At 36.4% G+C, this 19,210-nt stretch overlaps 1 protein-coding gene across 4 annotated transcripts in view; it reads left to right on the plus strand.

The window, feature by feature from the left end:
* LOC111057936 (myogenesis-regulating glycosidase-like) overlaps positions 1-17,905 on the plus strand; it is a 65,456-nt gene extending 47,551 nt beyond the window's left edge. For all 4 annotated transcript variants that reach the window (XM_039435887.1, XM_039435886.1, XM_039435888.1 and 1 more), the window contains 4 exons: positions 1,962-2,158; positions 6,358-6,472; positions 11,389-11,594; positions 17,448-17,905. In XM_039435887.1, the coding sequence (XP_039291821.1) occupies positions 1,962-2,158; positions 6,358-6,472; positions 11,389-11,594; positions 17,448-17,765 (836 nt within the window). In that variant the 3' untranslated portion in view covers positions 17,766-17,905. The remainder of the gene's footprint in view (positions 1-1,961; positions 2,159-6,357; positions 6,473-11,388; positions 11,595-17,447) is intronic.
* The last annotated feature ends 1,305 nt before the right edge of the window (positions 17,906-19,210 follow it).

Raw genomic sequence — 19,210 nt, forward strand, 5'->3', positions numbered from 1 at the left:
TAGTTTTCAACTCAAGGATTCTCAATAGTAAGCTTATCTTATACTAGATGTCATCTTTCTCGATAAATAATCGTCCAAAATGGAACATTATCTTTAAATTATGGGAGGGGGTGCAACTTTCATTCAAACTTTCAACTGAATTGTTCCTGGAGATGACAGCCAAAAAGTCACGCTTCGCCCCTGGTAATTTCTATCCATAAAAATCAGATGTAGCCAACAGCAAGCCAGCAAACATGTTGGCCAACTTCAGAAAAGTACAGCTACAAGAGTTGACCATGTTCAGATTTGACCGACGGAGCTTTGATCAATCCCGAGGTTGGTGGAACAGTTGTATGTTTGAACGAGTGATCAAATTTTGACTATGGTCTAATTGACCATGGCTAGGCTATATTTGATCGAGGTTGGTGAAACCGGGCATAAAAGAAATGCCAAAACGTCTACTTGAATCTTAGACCTCACTTCGGTCGGTCAATAAACATCTAAACATATAAACAGAAGTTGTTCGTTTAATAGTATAGGGTAAAAATATAAACAGATATACAGAAATTGCTCGCTTAATATACTAGAAGTTCTGTGAACAGTAGACCTCACGCAGTATTCTCATCCACAAGTACCTGATAGAAACTTTAGACCTTATAAAAATACAGTAATAGACTGGCTTCTCCACACATCTGTGTAATCACTTGTCAGCTGATTTATGATGAATAATTCTATAGTCTGATTTTTACTTTAATATTGGTGTATGAAGGAGGCTCCTTTTTCCTTTTATATTATCCTTGAGGTGCAAAATTTCCAAAAACCTTATATATATACGTGGACGCGCAATTTAAAAAGGAACATACCTGTCGAATTTCATGAAAATCTATTACCGCGTTTCGCCGTAAACGTGCAACATATAAACATTCAAACATTTAAACATTAAGAGAAATGCCAAAACGTCGAATTAAATCTTAGACCTCACTTCGTTCGGTCAATAAACATGTAAACATCCAAACATCTAAACCTATAAACAGAAGTTGCTCGTTTTATAGTATAGGATAAAAATATAAACAGATATACAGAAATTGCTCGCTTAATTGACCGAGCGAGGTGAGGTCTAAGATTCAAGTCGACGGTTTGGCATTTCTCTTAATGTTTGAATGTTTAAATGTTTATATGTTGCGCATTTACGGCGAAACGCGGTAATAGATTTTCATGAAATTTGACAGGTATGTTCCTTTTTTAATTGCGCGTCGACGTATATACAAGGTTTTTGGAAATTTTGCATTTCAAGGATAATATAGAAGGGGAAAGGAGCCTCCTTCATACGCCAATATTAGAGTAAAAATCAGACTATAGAATTATTCATCATAAATCAGCTGACAAGTGATTACACAGATGTGTGGAGAAGCCAGTCTATTGCTGTATTTCCATAAGGTCTATAGTTTCAATCAGGTACTTGTGGATGAGAATACTGCGTGAGGTCTACTGTTCACAGAACTACTAGTATAAAAGGAAAAAGTAGCCTCCTTCATACGCCAATATCAGAGTAAAAATCAGACTATAGAATTATTCATCATAAATCAGCTGACAAGTGATTACACAGATGTGTGGAGAAGCCAGTCTATTGCTGTATTTCCATAAGGTCTATAGTTTCAATCAGGTACTTGTGGATGAGAATACTGCGTGAGGTCTACTGTTCACAGAACTACTAGTATAAAAGGAAAAAGGAGCCTCCTTCATACGCCAATATAAGAGTAAAAATCAGACTATAGAATTATTCATCATAAATCAGCTGACAAGTGATTACACAGATGTGTGGAGAAGCCAGTCTATTGCTGTATTTCCATAAGGTCTATAGTTTCAATCAGGTACTTGTGGATGAGAATACTGCGTGAGGTCTACTGTTCACAGAACTTCTAGTATAATAGGATTAATCAATTAACCAAATGTAATAAATTGGTTGGTGTGTTGGGTTGTAGGCACAGCACACGACATGCCGCAGTACTACCGGATGGAGCGCAACCTGACCAACCCTGACCACTACAAGCAGCTGTTGACGGCGGCCATCTTGAGTGGGCAACTCAGTGTGCTGGGGGTGTCGGGGGCAGTGGCTCGCCCCCCCGCACCCGTCTTTGTCAGCCTGCCCTCGTTGCCATCTACCTGGGAGTCTTTGCAGGTTAGGTTAGGATAGATTAAGTTCAGGTTAAGGTTAGGCTACGTTAAGTTAAGGTAGGAGTCTGTGAAATTTCATCCAACAAAATTTGAAAGTGATTGATTGAGTACTTTATTTATGTAGATTACAATATATAGTGGCTTATACACTTACTAGCCGTAAGGCTCGCTTCGCTCGCCTTATCCGTCTGGCAAGGGGGCTCCGCCCCCTGGACCCCCGGCTGGATAGTCCAAAAAAGAGATCAGCAGGCTCGCTTCGCTCGCCTGCATTTTTATCATATGTTAGGACAATCCAGTCGGGGGTCCAGACTAAACGGCTGGCTAAACGGATATGGCGAGCGAAGCGAGCCTGACTGCTAGTAATATAATATTCCCAGGATTGAAGTAGCAGTGCCCAATCAATTTCTCCGTGATAAATGCATTTAAATCTTCAACTTTGTGCCAACCTAACAAAGTCAACTCAAACTTAATGCGTACTTGACAAAATTATTAATTTAGTTGCCAGTTAACAACTGTTTCAAAGAGGTACTCTATCTAGATTATAGTTCTATAGTAACATATGATATGGAAATTCCAATTATAATTTAGTGATTGGGAGAAGAAGAATATACATGCTAAAAGACGAACTTTAAACCCTTAAAAACAACCCTTAGAGTTGAAATATTGCCAAAAGATTTCTTTGTGCGCCTCTGAAGGGCCAACTGAACATACCTACCAAATTTTGAACGTTTTTGGTCCGGTAGATTTTTAGTTATGCGAGTGAGTGAGTGAGTGAGTGAGTGAGTCAGTCAGTCAGTCAGTCAGTCAGTGAGTGAGTGCCATTTCGCTTTTATAAATATATAGATATACATTAGCTTACAATACAGCAAAATTATAGATGAATTTACATAATATAGACTAAGAAAATAATTATTGAACTGTATATGATATGAAAAAGCAATTTGTAATATAATAACTATAGATAATAATTATATTGTTATGCATCTACATAAATTGGCGGAGCTTTGGACATATCAATGTCCATTCTTCGGAAAGATTATTAAAAATATCCTCCCCACTAACTCTCTACCAAAAGCGAGAACTCTACAAAAAGTGAGACAGACTCGGACTCAGCCTGTAATTCTCTCACAATAATAATAATAATAATAATAGTTGCTCTGAAGTACCAAATCATCAATCAGAAGCTGCCCTACTGCTCGTACAAGCCATCCCCAGTCTTGGAGAATTTCATTTATTATTTATTTCATTTTGAAATTGAAATTGCTTTATTGTCTCTTCAAAATAGATACATAATTTACATACACTATATTATTATCGACAATAAGGTTTAATAACAACCTGCAAAGGAGATCCTGAGTGCAGGTGTGAATTTAATTGTAATTACATGATTCAAAATAAAATCACAATAGTAATAAAGAAAAGAAAGAATAGAAAACAAAAACAAAAATATTAAATCATATCCTCAACATCCTGAAATTTAGACATACACGAATGTATCTCAAACTCTTATTCATTAGATTAATTTATTTGCAATACAAATGAGACTAATGTAATAACATTGGTAGATAAAATAATAAGGTAGTCCTTGTGCTATTTGTCTTCCAAATTTGTAGGTGACACAGTCCAAGATGAGGTTAGAATTTCACGTGTACAATTTTCACAAAATTCTAGTCCAAAATAAACATGAAAACAATAAATTTTGAATTTAGATGGCTTGAATTAATAAATACTCATAAGTTATATTGGGATCGGTCGGTGCTGACAGACAGTTGCTCATAATAGGCCAGATATCATCCTCATGGATAAGGTAGCCAAGGAAACAACACTTAACCTAGCGCCGCAGTGCAGGATGGTTTCTTACAGCTTGGCATTGTTGTCATTTGAGATGGGTGTCTGGCTTGGAAGTGTTTCGGCCGCATTGCAGGATGACTGTTAACGGTTGCCGGAAGATCAACAGCTGGATTTTTTTTCGTTATTTTTCGTGATAGAGAAATTCTGATTGCAGATTCGTTCTCAGCGACCCCAAGTTTTGCCTAAAGGCTCAGAATGTCAACAATGTTTTTAAATAATTAAAAATCATCATGAAAAGTCATTAATATGGTAGTACATCACGTTTCTGGTAACATTTTACTGGTGACTGGAGTTGTTATTGACACACAAAAATCAAAATAATCGTGAGAAAGAAAACTGCTGATGAACGCGAATAACACCGCCACTCCATTGTTCTATTGTCTCGGCTGCTTGGCTGAGCCTGGCTGGAGGGATCAAATAACCGACTGGATTGATCTTTCGTCTATCCGCTAGGCGGAACTACGCCGACCATTGCTGGGTGGAAGATGTTACTGCGGCCGCTCGCATTCCCACCAACGCTGCTATTATTTGCTGTCTCAGCGCCTAGTCCGATTCAGCCAAGCAACCAGCCTGCACTGCGGAGCTAGGTTAATAGATGTTGGCATACCATGCTGCCACAACTTGGACCAGTATTATAATGAAAAGGTCTCCAAGTACCTTCCCTTGGTTGCTGAGATCAAGGATGTCTTGGATGCAAGAAAAGGTCACAATTGTTCCTGTCATTATCTCCACGGTTGGAGTTGTAACTAGAAAAGTGTCAGCAAATCTTTGTCAGATGGGAATATCGAAAAGTGCAAAATATGCCATGGAAAAAGCAGTTGTTCTCAGCACAGCATCCATTGTGAGATCGTTTTTGAACATTCCAGTTTAGTAATGCACCAAAGTCTTGCCAAAGGCCGACTTTGACTGCAATAAACACTTACTTGTCATGTGATGAATGAAATGATAATAATAATAATAATACTGAGGGTGATGCCCACATGAGGTCTTAGGCTTGTGCGTGGGTAATGAATAGAATAGAATAGCTGCCTTTTATTTATACCTAGGAGGGCGGAGTTAGGGCGCAGCCGGCCCTCTCTTACACTCAACCCTCCAATACAACACTAAATAATTAATAGATTAAACAAATCAAATTCAGAAAAAATATATACAATATTACAAACCAGGTAAATAAATATTATTAAAATACAAAAATAATAATCAATGGAGAAAAAAAATAACGAAACCTAAATTATAATTGAGATATGAATAGAAATTAAAGAATAAAAACTGAAAAATAATACAATGTAACAAAAGAAGAAGTAGAAGTAGAAAAAAAGAAGAAGGAGGAGGAGAAGAAGAAGAAGAAGAAGAAGAAGAAGAAGAAGAAGAAGAAGAGGAAGAAAGAGAAATAATAAATATCGAATTGTTTTGAGAAAAAGAAGAAAGAAAGAAAAACTGACCAATAAACCATTTGCTAGGTCCATGAGTGAGAGAGATGAGTGAATAATGAGAGAGAGAGAGTTCGCATCTATTTGATTGAGCTGTGGTCAAAAACTTTCGCCCCGGTCGAGATTCGAACTCGGGTTCTCTTGATTATTAGACCGGCGCGCTATCACTTTCTTTTTTTTTAGAATAAAGAAATCTTGAAGTATTCAAAATAAGCCTATAACCATCCTCGGTAAATCTATATAAATAGAAATCGAGCCTCAAATTTTGACATTCAATAACTTTTTTATGTGTGAACCGAATTTGATGATTTTTTTAGTTGTTTTTTATGTTCAGGAGCAGGTTTATGGCCTATCTAATTTATGATCCGACCTCAGGACTCTTTCCTACGGTCCTTCAAAGTTTACATGTAATCCTTATGGGAGAAGATTATAATATAATACCTATAAGAAGGTTAAATATAACATAATATTTAAGATATAGGACGATTGTCTCTTCAAACTATGAGAGTGTAAAACCATAGAGAAACGATAGCATAAGTAGATATCCCATGGTATAGGGCGTTTATGTCGCAAGTTTTACTGTTATCCCAAGCCGATAGTTCACATAGTTCTTTCCTATGCAGCTGTGAGACGCTGGTAGTCTCTCAAATTGTGCCGTTCATACACTATCACCTCAACAAAACAGTAAAAATTGACAATAATCTACAGTAATCGGATTGAGATAACAGTAAAAGTTGCGACATAAATTCCCTTTACCATGGGATATCCACTTACGCTATTGTTTCTCTATGATATAACATAATATTTAAGATATAGGACGATTGTCTCTTCAAACTATGAGAGTGTAAAACTGTGAGAGTATAAAACTGGAACAGTTTTCCAATGCGTTTTGAATGGAAGATTCTTTTTTTGTTAATTGCAGGTGATAATTCCGACAGTGCTGACTTATGGTATTATTGGGTATCCATTCCTGTTGCCTGGTCCTGTCGGGGGTGATTATCTCATTGAATCGCCTTTCCGAGACAGTCTAATCAAAGGTAACAAAATAAATACAAGTGATTTTCACTTAGAATAGATAAGAATTTATTGACCGAACGTAGTGAGGTGTATGTTTCAAGTCGATTTGCTTTTATCTGTCTGTATGTAACGCGATTACGGCCAAACGCGGTGATAGAATTCGATGAGATTTGGCAGGAATATTCCTTTTTCCTACAGTTACGTTGAAAAGTGGCCATTGCTGCACTGATTACAGAACGCAAAGAATCACTTTTCCGCTCTAGTGCGGGAAAAATTTTTCTGCACTCCAGATTTGCAACATGGCAACGCAAAATACTTAGTAGGTTATATGGAGCAACAGTGCAGCAAAATCAAAATGAAGTTGGTAACAGTGACTGCTGTGGCTGCTATAGTGAGCAGAGGTGCAACCAAGCACAACGCGCTAATTATTATTCATTATATATTATAACCAAGGACAACGAGGACTTTAGGATTTTAGGATTAAGGTTTTTATCAATAATAAAATTACACAGAAAAACATTTGATGGATTTCAGGCAATTTTACCCATAATTACCCACTTTTCATATTCAATGGTAACTGTAGGAAAAACTTAATGTGAAATACGTGCGCAAAGTTCCTCTGCTGCACTCAAGAAACCATTCCGCCCTCGCCTACGGCTCGGGCGTAAACATTTCTTTCGGTGCAGCAAACTGACACTTTGCGCACTAGTTGCACAAATAACTATTTCAATCGCGCGTCGATGTATACACAAGGTTTTTGCATTTTAATGATAATATGAAAAGAAAAGGAATTTCTCCATACTCTGATATCACTATAGTGAGGTCCACGTTATAATGACAGTATTTGATCAACGTTGGTTTTGCTATCCTTGTCTATCATTTGACAAAACCGGTGTTAATATCCTTTTCTAGGTCCACAACGATGCCAATTATGTTTTTGACAAGACCTTCATGAGTCACATGTTCCAGCAGTTCCGAATCTTCAATAAGATGCCCCAGAGAATTAGACAACTACCGGAACCAAGATATAAGGCAGTTATTTGCAAGTGGCTGAAAGAAAAAACATTTTATGATTTAAATGAATATATGAACTACACTGACATGCCTAGTGACAATCAATGACAGCATAGATTATATGTGTATATATTGTATTTTGTTCTTTTCCAAACTAAATGACCATGCCCATTGTACAGTGTTGTATTTAATGGCGAATTAATATTATTATTCTTATTCTTATTTGACAGTGTAGAAATATAATTAATTAATACAGAGAATCGGCAACGCTATTCTTCTATCTTTATCCACTACCATTATAACGTGGACCTCACTATATATTATATATATATATATATATATATATATATATATATATATATCATCTACTTTGAAGACAGGATCAATCAGACTATAGAATTATTCATAATTAATCAGCTGACAAGTGCATTACACAGATGTCTGGCCGTGTCTATTTCTAAGGTGCGTACATATATACGCGCAGCGAACATGAGCAGTTCACTTTTAATCAGCTGATTATATCAGTATTTTTATAGAAACGGTAAGATACGCAGATATAAAAAGCTTGGCATCAGCTGATTAAAAGTGAATTGCTCATGTTCGCGGCGCGTAAATCTCTTAGACCAGTTTTAGAATAGACACGGCCAATTGTATATTCATACTAAAATTCGATGAAGCCAACATCTACTGCCAAATCCACCCATCTTGACGTCACAACAGTGACGTCACGCATCGTGTAGACATTGTTGTTAAACATGCATTGTTGTTAAACATAGCTTGTTTTCCATTAGGAGATTATCATTTATTTATGTAATTATTATTATTTATGAAAATGGTAATCTCCTGCGTAGCATATAATTGCACTGAAATTTGTAGAAAAAAGTGGAATATTTTTTCATGCGTAAGTTGAAATTTATACACATAAAATTGTAAGTTGTAACTGTTATATTATCCTTGGTTATGATGTGAGTGAACTCATTGCAGCATGACAATAAATTATTTTTTCCTACAGTTACGTTGAAAAGTGGCCATTGCTGCACTGATTACAGAACGCAAAGAATCACTTTTCCGCTCTAGTGCGGGAAAAATTTTTCTGCACTCCAGATTTGCAACATGGCAACGCAAAATACTTAGTAGGTTATATGGAGCAACAGTGCAGCAAAATCAAAATGAAGTTGGTAACAGTGACTGCTGTGGCTGCTATAGTGAGCAGAGGTGCAACCAAGCACAACGCGCTAATTATTATTCATTATATATTATAACCAACGACAACGAGGACTTTAGGATTTTAGGATTAAGGTTTTTATCAATAATAAAATTACACAGAAAAACATTTGATGCATTTCAGGCAATTTTACCCATAATTACCCACTTTTCATATTCAATGGTAACTGTAGGAAAAACTTAATGTGAAATACGTGCGCAAAGTTCCTCTGCTGCACTCAAGAAACCATTCCGCCCTCGCCTACGGCTCGGGCGTAAACGTTTCTTTCGGTGCAGCAAACTGTCACTTTGCGCACTAGTTGCACAAATAACTATTGTAGGCTACCGTACCTTATTATTTTCAAAACACATTATAACTTTGAAGCCGATATCACATAACACATCATAAATTAACATATATCGTTTTTGCCCGTAGCTAGAAATAACCTAAAAACACCATGAATCTGAAATAGACACAATCTGAAAGTTTTCAATACGATGCGTGACGTCACTGTTGTGACGTCAAGGTGGGTGAATTTGGCAGTAGATGTTGGCTTCAGAGGCTAGACTTCCCAGCGTGTCTATTCTATAACTGGTCTAAGGTAAATCTGTACGCACCTTTATAAGGTAGGGTTTCAATCGTTTCTGATGCGTGCCCATCAGTATCAATATTCTCACATTTGTAAAACAAATTTGATAGGTGATTAAAAATAAAATAAAAAATGATTGAATCAACTGAATAATGCCAAAGAAATTATAATATTCTTGATTGAAAAAAATTAATTTTAAAATAGTTGAGAAATATTTTCTATTAGATGGAAAGATTATCACGAGACTGGATAAATCATCATATGGGATACAAATTCAAACGCGAACTGAGTTTATTAACATAATTGAGTTTCTGATCTTGGAGAAAACAAATCACATTTTAGTTCTGTGAACAGTAGACCTCACGCTAGACGGATATGGAGCCTGACGGCTATAGTAAGGTCCACGTTATAATGGCAGTGAATAAAGATAGAAGAACAGCGTTGCCGATTCTCTGCTTCAATTTATTATATTTCTACACTGTCAAAAACATAATTGGCATCATAATAAGAAAACAAAGATATTGTCAAATTTCACTAAAAATTTATTAAAAACTTTAAAACAGAACCATGGTTTCACGTAGTTAACCAACGCATCATCAGCTGTACTGAGGAAATCATTTTTGTAATCATTTCCTCAGTACAGCTGATGATGCGTTGTTAACTACGTGAAACCATGGTTATGTTTTAAAGTTTTTAATAAAATGTTTAGTGAAATTTGACAATATCTTTGTTTTCTTATTATGGAGAGATTTCACAACATCACCATCAATTCTACTAATTTTATAATTGGCATCGTTGTGGACCTAGAAAAGGATAGTACCACCGGCTTTGTCGAATGATAGATTGATTGATTGAGTACTTTATTTATGTAGATTACAATATATACTGGCTTTATACACTTATATACAATAGCTTACAATACAGCAACATTATAGATGAATTTACATAATATAGACTAAGAAAATAATTATTGAACTGTATATGATATGAAAAAGTAATTTGTAATATAATAACTACAGATAATTATATTGTTATGCATCTACATAAATTGGCGGAGCTTTGGACATATCAATGTCCATTCTTCGGAAAGAATATTCAAAATATCCTCCCCACTAACTCTCTACCAAAAATAGACAAGGATAGCAAAACCAAAGTTGATCAAATACTGTCATTATAACGTGGACCTCACTATATTTGACAATATCAACATCTTATTCTTTCAATAATAGAGAAATACCACAACATCTCATATCATACAATCAAATTATAATTGACCGAGCGAAGTGAGGTCTAAGATTCAAGTCGATGGTTTGGCATTTCTCTTAATGTTTTATATGTTGCGCATTTACGGCGAAACGCGGTAATAGATTTCCATGAAATTTGACAGGTATGTTCCTTTTTTAATTGCGCGTCGATGTATATACAAGGTTTTTGGAAATTTGCATTTCAATGATAATATAAAAGAAAAAAGGAGCCTCCTTCATACGCCAATATTAGAGTAAAAATCAGACTATAGAGTTATTCATCATAAATCAGCTGCCAAGTGATTCCACAGATGTGTGGAGAAGCCAGTCTATTGCTGTATTTCCATAAGGTCTATAGTTTCAATCAGGTACTTGTGGATGAGAATACTGCGTGAGGTCTACTGTTCACAGAACTACTAGTACTCATGATATTTTTCAAAGTTTTTCGATTTGTATATCATCAAGCCATCAAAATGAAAAAGTTTTCTCAGGTAAACATTCTTTTCCGATTATTACTTTTTGAGATATGAGCGACTGAAGTTTAAATTTTTGGGACAGAACATTTCACTAGACAGCTGATTTATGATGAATAATTCTATAGTCTGATTTTTACGGTAATATTGGCGTATGAAGGAGGCTCCTTTTTCCTTTTATATTATCCTTGAAATGCAACATTTTCAAAAACTTTGTATATACGTAGACGCGCAATTAAAAAAGGAACATACCTGTCAAATTTCATGAAAATCTATTACCGCGTTTTGCCGTAAATGCGCATCATATAAACATTTAATCATTAAGAGAAATGCTAAACCGTCGACTTGAATCTTAGACCTCACTTTGCTCGGTCAATTATTATTATTATTTATTATGAATTGTTTGTGGCAGGAAACCTGACGGCGGAGTTCAGCCAACCGGATACAAGCCGGCCGGAGCAGAGCAGCTTCCTCCCTGTGAAGGAGCTCTACATCCGCTGGCTGCAGCTGGCCACCTTCCTGCCCGTCATCCGCTACTCCCATCTGCCCTCCGACTACGTCGACAGTCCCGATGTCCTGGCACAGGCCAAACAGCTCACAGCCCTCAGGCAGAAGATTGTAACTACACTTTACAATTATTTCTAATTTTCACTTACTTTTTACTTTCCTTGCCCTACTACCATAGGTAAGGAAAGTATTGCTTTCCAAAAAAAAATTAAGGTACCCCAATTTCAAGTTTTCTATACGTTTCAAGGTCCCCTGAGTTCAAAAACATGATTTTTTGGTATTGGTCTGTGTGTGTGTATGTGTGTGTGTATGTGTGTGTGTGTGTGTGTGTGTGTGGTGTGTGTGTGGTGTGTGTGGTGTGTGGTGTGTGTGTGTGTGGTGTGTGTGTATGTGTGTATGTCTGTGAACACCATAACTCCATTCCTAATTAACCGATTGACTTGAAATTTTAAACTTAAGGTCCTTATACCATGAGGATCCGATAATAAGAAATTAAATAAAATTAAATTTAAGATGGCGGAAAAAATGGCGGATAATTACTAAAAAACCATGTTTTTCACGGTTTTTTCGAAAACGTCTCTAACGATTTTCTTCAAATTTATACCATGGATAGCTAGCTATTTATGAGCCCTATCAACTGACCTGAGTCTCATTTCTGGGAAAATTGCAGTAGCTCCGTAAAATTATTGAGAAAAATGGCGGAGAATTACTGAAAAACCATGTTTTTCACGGTTTTCTCGAAAATGGCTATAACGATTTTCTTCAAATTTATATCATGGATAGTTATTTATCAGCTCTATCAAGTGGCATAAGTCTCCTTTCTGGGAAACCAATGGGGGGTCCACCCCATCCGTGTGAAATGGACTTAGTAACCTCCTTCTCGTGCATGAGGTAGGTAGGTAGCATAAAAAGAACACATAGTCGAGATATTTCATCTGTAGAACAGCTCTTTTTACGAAAAAAATGACGACTAAAAAAAATAATCGAATTTCACAATTCACACAAAGAAAAAGTTCTCTGAAAACAATAATTATACAGTTCATAAAAAGAACACATAGTCGAGATATTTCATCTGTAGAACAGCTCTTTTTACGAAAAAAAATGACGACTAAAAAAAATAATCGAATTTCACAATTCACACAAAGAAAAAGTTCTCTGAAAACAATAATTATACATACACATATACAGAAGTCTGATCGTAGTTTCAAACATGAGCAAGGAAAGTTGTGTGAGTGTACCACACCAGATTTTATTATTATCAAACGAAAATCCAAATTGAATGCTGTAATTCACCCCGAAGACTTCTGCTACTGCAAATATTGACAACAGGGTAAACAGCTAGATGGAAATTCGATAAGCGCATCCGTTAAGGCGTCGGTCACGGCTGCCTAAAAAGCAGTCGGTAGGTCATGACAGAGGCCCTGAAATTGATCAGTTGCGACCTGAAAACTCTGACACCAGACCTGAGCCAGCCAGGTCACACGATATTATTATTATTATTATTCTCCCATATGTCTTCAACTTTATAAATACTCATCAAATCATAATTATGATCAATGTCAAAATCACTAATGTTTACGTTTTTATCCGAATTCTGATTGGATATAAGAGGAATCATGTAAGCTAACTCATAGTAATTGAACTCCGATAAAGGCGTTCAAACTGTATGGAACTGACAATGCTAAAATTAAATGGAAAATTGTACTCTTTTAATTGATCGTTTCTTTAATAAAACTCAATCATTACTGACTACACATAATAGTATGTTTCGCACCTAGGGCCGAAAATGAGACTTTTCCGGCTCGAAATCGGTTTTCAAGTCCGAGGCCGTAGGCCGAGGACTAGAAAAGATTGAGAGCTGGAAAAACATTTTTGCCCGTGGTGCGAACGCTATTTTTCGCCATACAGAAAAATAAACAATATATATGAGAATAATTGTTTATTGAGCACTTCCGAAAGCAAAAGTGGAAGGTCATAGCTCTAGCAAACCTAAGGTAATCTGAATATCAGGAAATTGTCCAAGTATTTTTATTTTTTATTCTGATTTGTTTAAATAACCTAAAAAATTATGTTCAATTATGTGGGAGGTTGAGTTTATACTTTTTTATTCTTTCAAATGACAATAAGATGATATTATTATGAATGTTTTGATTCTTGAATAATGAACTCAAAATGAAAAGTTTTTTGATCAGCTGTTTTAGCGCACTTGAAATTTGCACAATCTGGATGTCAACAATGCTTGTTATCGTCGACTGCAGAAGTTGAGGTTAGAAGTCCTATCCTACTCTGAAAATCGAATCTGTATAGTTTATAATAGGCCTATCTTATTCGTATTTCATTCATCCAAATAAAATTATAGTAACTTATTGCAGAATATTTTATTCAATTCTAGAAGCAAAAACTGATTCTGTTTCATAAACCATTTTGTAAACACGTTCACATCAAATCAGAATCAGCTGACTTCAGGGTTATTTTACAGCCCTAGGGCCGTAAAACTTTTACCGGCCTGGTCAGAAAACAATCATTTTCGGCCTCCATATGACGCACGAAAACCAGCTCATTACATCCAAGTGGGGCGAAAACAAGAAAACAAACTTTTTCTGTGAAGGGTTGCTAGGCAAGAAACGTTAATGATATGGTAACCATGTAGGGAATTCCCTTCACAAAACTAAGATGTCTCAATTTCTTCGCTAGGTCTAGCATAATAAGGATCGTGATGATGATAGTCGAAATCACAGGTAAATATTTTAAAACATTACCTATAATACTAGTGTAGGTCTACTGCGAATACATTTACAGGGTGGAAAGTGAAATATTATCCCCGAAAAATGTATGTTTCAAGTTTTTGTAGTTGAATAAATCATGAAAAGAGTGTTCGAAATGAGACGATTCTCTCGAACATCATAGTTCGGTTAATTCTAAACAATCAATCCGATATCCGAATTCGAATTCGTGGGCAGTTAGAGTGATGGTAGGTGAATCTATTAGAGCAAGTTGTAGAGATTATTTCAAAGAGTTAAAGATTCTCCCACTACCAGGTGTATATATTTTAGATGCTCTTTGTTTTATTGATAGGAATAAAGATAGGTTCAATACAGGAGAGTTGTTCCACTCATACAATACCAGATATAGACAAAACCTCAGAGACGACATTCATCGAACTGGTATGTATGAGAGGGGGGTAAAGAGTGCAGGAATTCGGCTTTATAATTCATTGCCAACACGCATAAAAGCTCTTACAGGTGAAAAGTTCAGAATTAGAGTGAGGGAGGAGTTGTTGCAGGTTTGTCCTTATTCCAGTGAGGAATTCTTTTTGCATTATAGAATGCAAAGATTGACGACTTAGATTATAATTGACAAATCCTTATACCCCTTTCATAGGTGGTCAGTGGGATGAGAAAAAAATGAAAAAAAAAGATATCTCTCACAATAACTGAATAGCAAGCGATATAAAATTTTTTCCTACAGTTACGTTGAAAAGTGGCCATTGCTGCACTGATTACAGAACGCAAAGAATCACTTTTCCGCTCTAGTGCGGGAAAAAATTTTTCTGCACTCCAGATTTGCAACATGGCAACGCAAAATAGTTAGTAGGTTATATGGAGCACCAGTGCAGCAAAATCAAAATGAAGTTGGTAACAGTGACTGCTGTGGCTGCTATAGTGAGCAGAGGTGCAACCAAGCACAACGCGCTAATTATTATTCATTATATATTATAACCAACGACAACGAGGACTTTAGGATTTTAGGATTAAGGTTTTTATCAATAATAAAATTACACAGAAAAACATTTGATGCATTTCAGGCAATTTTACCCATAATTACCCACTTTTCATATTCAATGGTAACTGTAGGAAAAACTTAATGTGAAATACGTGCGCAAAGTTCCTCTGCTGCACTCAACAAACCATTCCGCCCTCGCCTATGGCTCGGGCGTAAACGTTTCTTTCGGTGCAGCAAACTGTCACTTTGCGCACTAGTTGCACAAATAACTATTCTGTCAATAATGACGACATCTTGAATTTTTTAATGATGTCCAATATTTTCGTTGTTTCCATCATCAATATTCTTACTCGGCTTGTTGTAACAAAGAGATTGAGACCATTTGCAAATCTTCATCTTGAAGTAGTCATGAAATATTGATTTTATAGTTCTAGCTTGTTATTTCATGCATATGGAAAAACGCACCAGAAATCATGCAGGGTTTTCTTTGGAGGGCGCTGGAGAACTCATTTTTTGACCTACAGTGCATGAATATTTATCGTTCCAAAGTTGAAAAACGCTCTAAATTTCATAGATTTAAAAATTCTCTGTATCTCTTGTACAAAAAAAATTATAATGGAATGAATTTTGAAAAAAATAGAAAAAACGTTTTTTGGGGCTTTTGAAGGTTATAACTAAAAAATCTGGTGTGGCGCACTCACACAACTTTCCTTGCCGTTATGAAAATTGATCACCTGACGCTAGTGTTTCCGCGCATCTCAAGTCTACTATTCAAAGATTTGAGCCTGCTTGTGACAGGGCAATAACGCTGGAGACACACGAGGTCTGCTATCTCTTCATAGTGAATCATTTAATAGAATCAACAGTTGCCAACAGTTTGCAATTGGATAGTCACATTTTCTCGAATTTCGAGCTTATTTTTAATTTTAGGTGAAAATGTTACTGAACATTAATTGTAGAGATTCTCATGCTCAATCTATTCCATTCAAATTTTTTTGTTTAAATTGTATCTGAAGCCTGATAATTGAGAGTCTGAAAATCAAACTTTGCATAGACGGGGCGGAGCTTCTGGAATTTTTACAGATATGGGACTTGTGGCAGTTGATAGAGCTTATCGATGACTATTTCAGGTATAACTTGATAGTATCAATGACTATTTTAGTTATGAATTTGATCAAAATCGTTGGAGCCGTTTTAAGTAAATCGCGAAAAATCCTGTTTTTGACAACATTTTCGCCGCCATCTTGAATCGCATTTGATCGAAATTGTTCGTGTCGGATCCTTATATTGTAAGATCCTTACATTCCAAATTTCAAGTCATTCCGTTAATTGGGAGATGAGATATCGTGTACACAGACGCACATACACTCATATACACACACACACACACACACACACACTCACATACAGACCAATACCCAAAAACCACTTTTTGGACTCAGGGACCTTGAAACGTATAGAAATTTAGAAATTGGGGAACCTTAATTTTTTTCGGAAAGCAATACTTTCCTTACCTATGGTAATAGGGCAAGGAAAGTAAAAATATGCGTTTTAGAGGAAAATTCTATAAAACAAAAATTGTAGAGGAAGCTTTTTGAAATATTTTCGTTTAAAAAAACGGTTCAATATGTTGAACTGTATTGAAATACAAGCGATATAGCAAAACCCTGAATTTGTTGGCTACCATCTTGTTTCCGAGGTGTTTGCCTGTGATTTCGACTTATCATCATCACGATCCTTATTATGCTGAACCTAAAGAAGAAATTGAGACATCTTCCACGGCTGTTACCCAAAAATGACCACGGAATGACATTTGCGCCCGGACTAGATTGTTTGTTGTATAATTTGAGAGTATATTTGATTTTTGTGTGTTTTGAATTGTAAATTGAGTGTGTAATAGGAGAATGTTAAGTGACACATAACCTAGCTACATTTGGACTGTTGTATAAATTAGAATTGGAACCGTTTTGGGCTTATAAGCCTGTGGTACTTTCCTGTAAGTTTTGTAATTCTGAATGATTAAATAAATAAATAAATAAATATAGCAAAACCCTGAATATGTTGGCTGCCATCTTGTTTCCGAGGTGCTTGCCTGTGATTTCGACTTATCATCATCATTATCCTTATTATTCTGGACCTAAAGAAGAAATTGAGACATATGTTACCCAAAAATGACCACGGAATGACATTTGCGACCGGACTAGATTGTTTGTGGTATAATTTGAGGTTTGATGGTTGCAGATCAACCCGTTGCTGAAGAAGTACGCGGAGGAGGCGTTGGACTGGGGTGCGCCGCTGATCCGCCCGCTGTGGATGCTCGACCCGTCCGACTCGGCGTGCCACTTGGTTGTTGACGAGTTCTCCCTCGGAGACGAGCTGCTAGTAGCGCCCATTCTCAGTCCTCAGCAGCACGAGCGCGAGGTCTACCTGCCGGCCGGCGTCTGGAAGGACGGCATCGACGGGAGTCTGCGGAAAGGCTCCAGGTGGATTCACAACTACAAGGTCCCGCTCGAGAAGATTGCTCATTTCCTCAAGATGCCCGACAATACACGCTTCTAGATGTCAGGCAACACAGTACTAACCGAAAAGATACACAAGGAGCTCTAATGTATCCTTCCATAAGCAACAGATGCTCTTTTGTATCTTCTCGAAAACAATGTGTTGCATCCGAGAAGATACACAATGGGCCATATGAATAAAGTTGAGCATTTGCTTATACTTCTAAAATATGGAACATTTTCTTCATTTTCTATGAATAAACGTGAGCAAAACCTTCTGCTCATGCTCATCAAAAAAATAGTTTGAGCATTTGCTCAAAAGTAAAAGCTTTTGCTCAAAATTGTATGAATAAACTAGAGCATTTGCTCAACTTTTAAAAGGTGAGTCTAGTCTAGAGCAGCTTTATCACCTTTTGCTCATAGTAAATGGCTCAACTAATTCGTATGAGGAAGAGGAAACTATACCAGATACGATCAAAACCAATAGTTGAGAACTATAAAACTCTTTTTAGATTCAACCATGATATATATAACCATTATCCCTACAAAAGATAGCTACCTGTTATAAAGATAGCCATCACAAAATAGGAAATAGGCATTTAAGAAGATGAGAGTGTAGACGATTATAAAAAGGCTATTGATATTATAAGAATATGCTGAAGATTATTAAAGAGATGACATTTTTCACGCTATTATTTCAAAGTTCTAAACTCAACCAACCTAAAACTCTATTTATAAATATAAAACAGAACAGACGACGCAAACACTAGCGGTGCACCCTACTTGCATATTTAGCGCTTCCGTGAGCTATAAAAACAAACTAAGGCTACAAAAGCGAATCAGCTGATGAAAAATCTTTAACATACGTGAGCGTTTGCTCCAGAGCTCAGGAGCATAAGGTGAAGCTTATTCATATAAAAATGAGCAAATGCTTTTGCTTCTACCTTTTGCTCATGAGCAAAACCTTATGCTCCATGCTCTTGCTCATGAGCATTTGCTCTGGTTTTATTCATATGGGCCAAGGTCTTTTCAGAAGCAACATGTAGCATCCGAGAAGATACACAAGGTCTTCTCAGAAGCAACGTGTTGCATCCAAAAAGATACACAAGGAGCTGTAATGTATCTATCCATAAGCAACAGATGCTCTTTTCTATCTTCTCAAAAGCAACGTATGTAAGATGCGGAGTGGAGGGGAGACTGAAAGAGAAAGCCAGGAAAAAAAGGATGGAATGAAAGAGGGAAAGGGTGTGTGATATTGAAAAATAGAAAAAGAAAACACTATAGTGAGGTCCACGTTATTATGGCAGTGGATAAAGATAGAAGAATAGCTATGCCGATTCTCTGCATTAAATTATTATATTTCTACACTGTCAAAAACATAATTGGCATCGTTGTGGACCTAGAAAAGGATAGTACCACCGGCTTTGTCGAATGATAGACAAGGATAGCAAAACCAAAGTTGATCAAATACTGTCATTATAACGTGGACCTTACTATAGTATGAAG

This window comes from Nilaparvata lugens, chromosome 9 (assembly GCF_014356525.2).
Source record: "Nilaparvata lugens isolate BPH chromosome 9, ASM1435652v1, whole genome shotgun sequence".
NCBI lineage: Eukaryota > Metazoa > Arthropoda > Insecta > Hemiptera > Delphacidae > Nilaparvata > Nilaparvata lugens.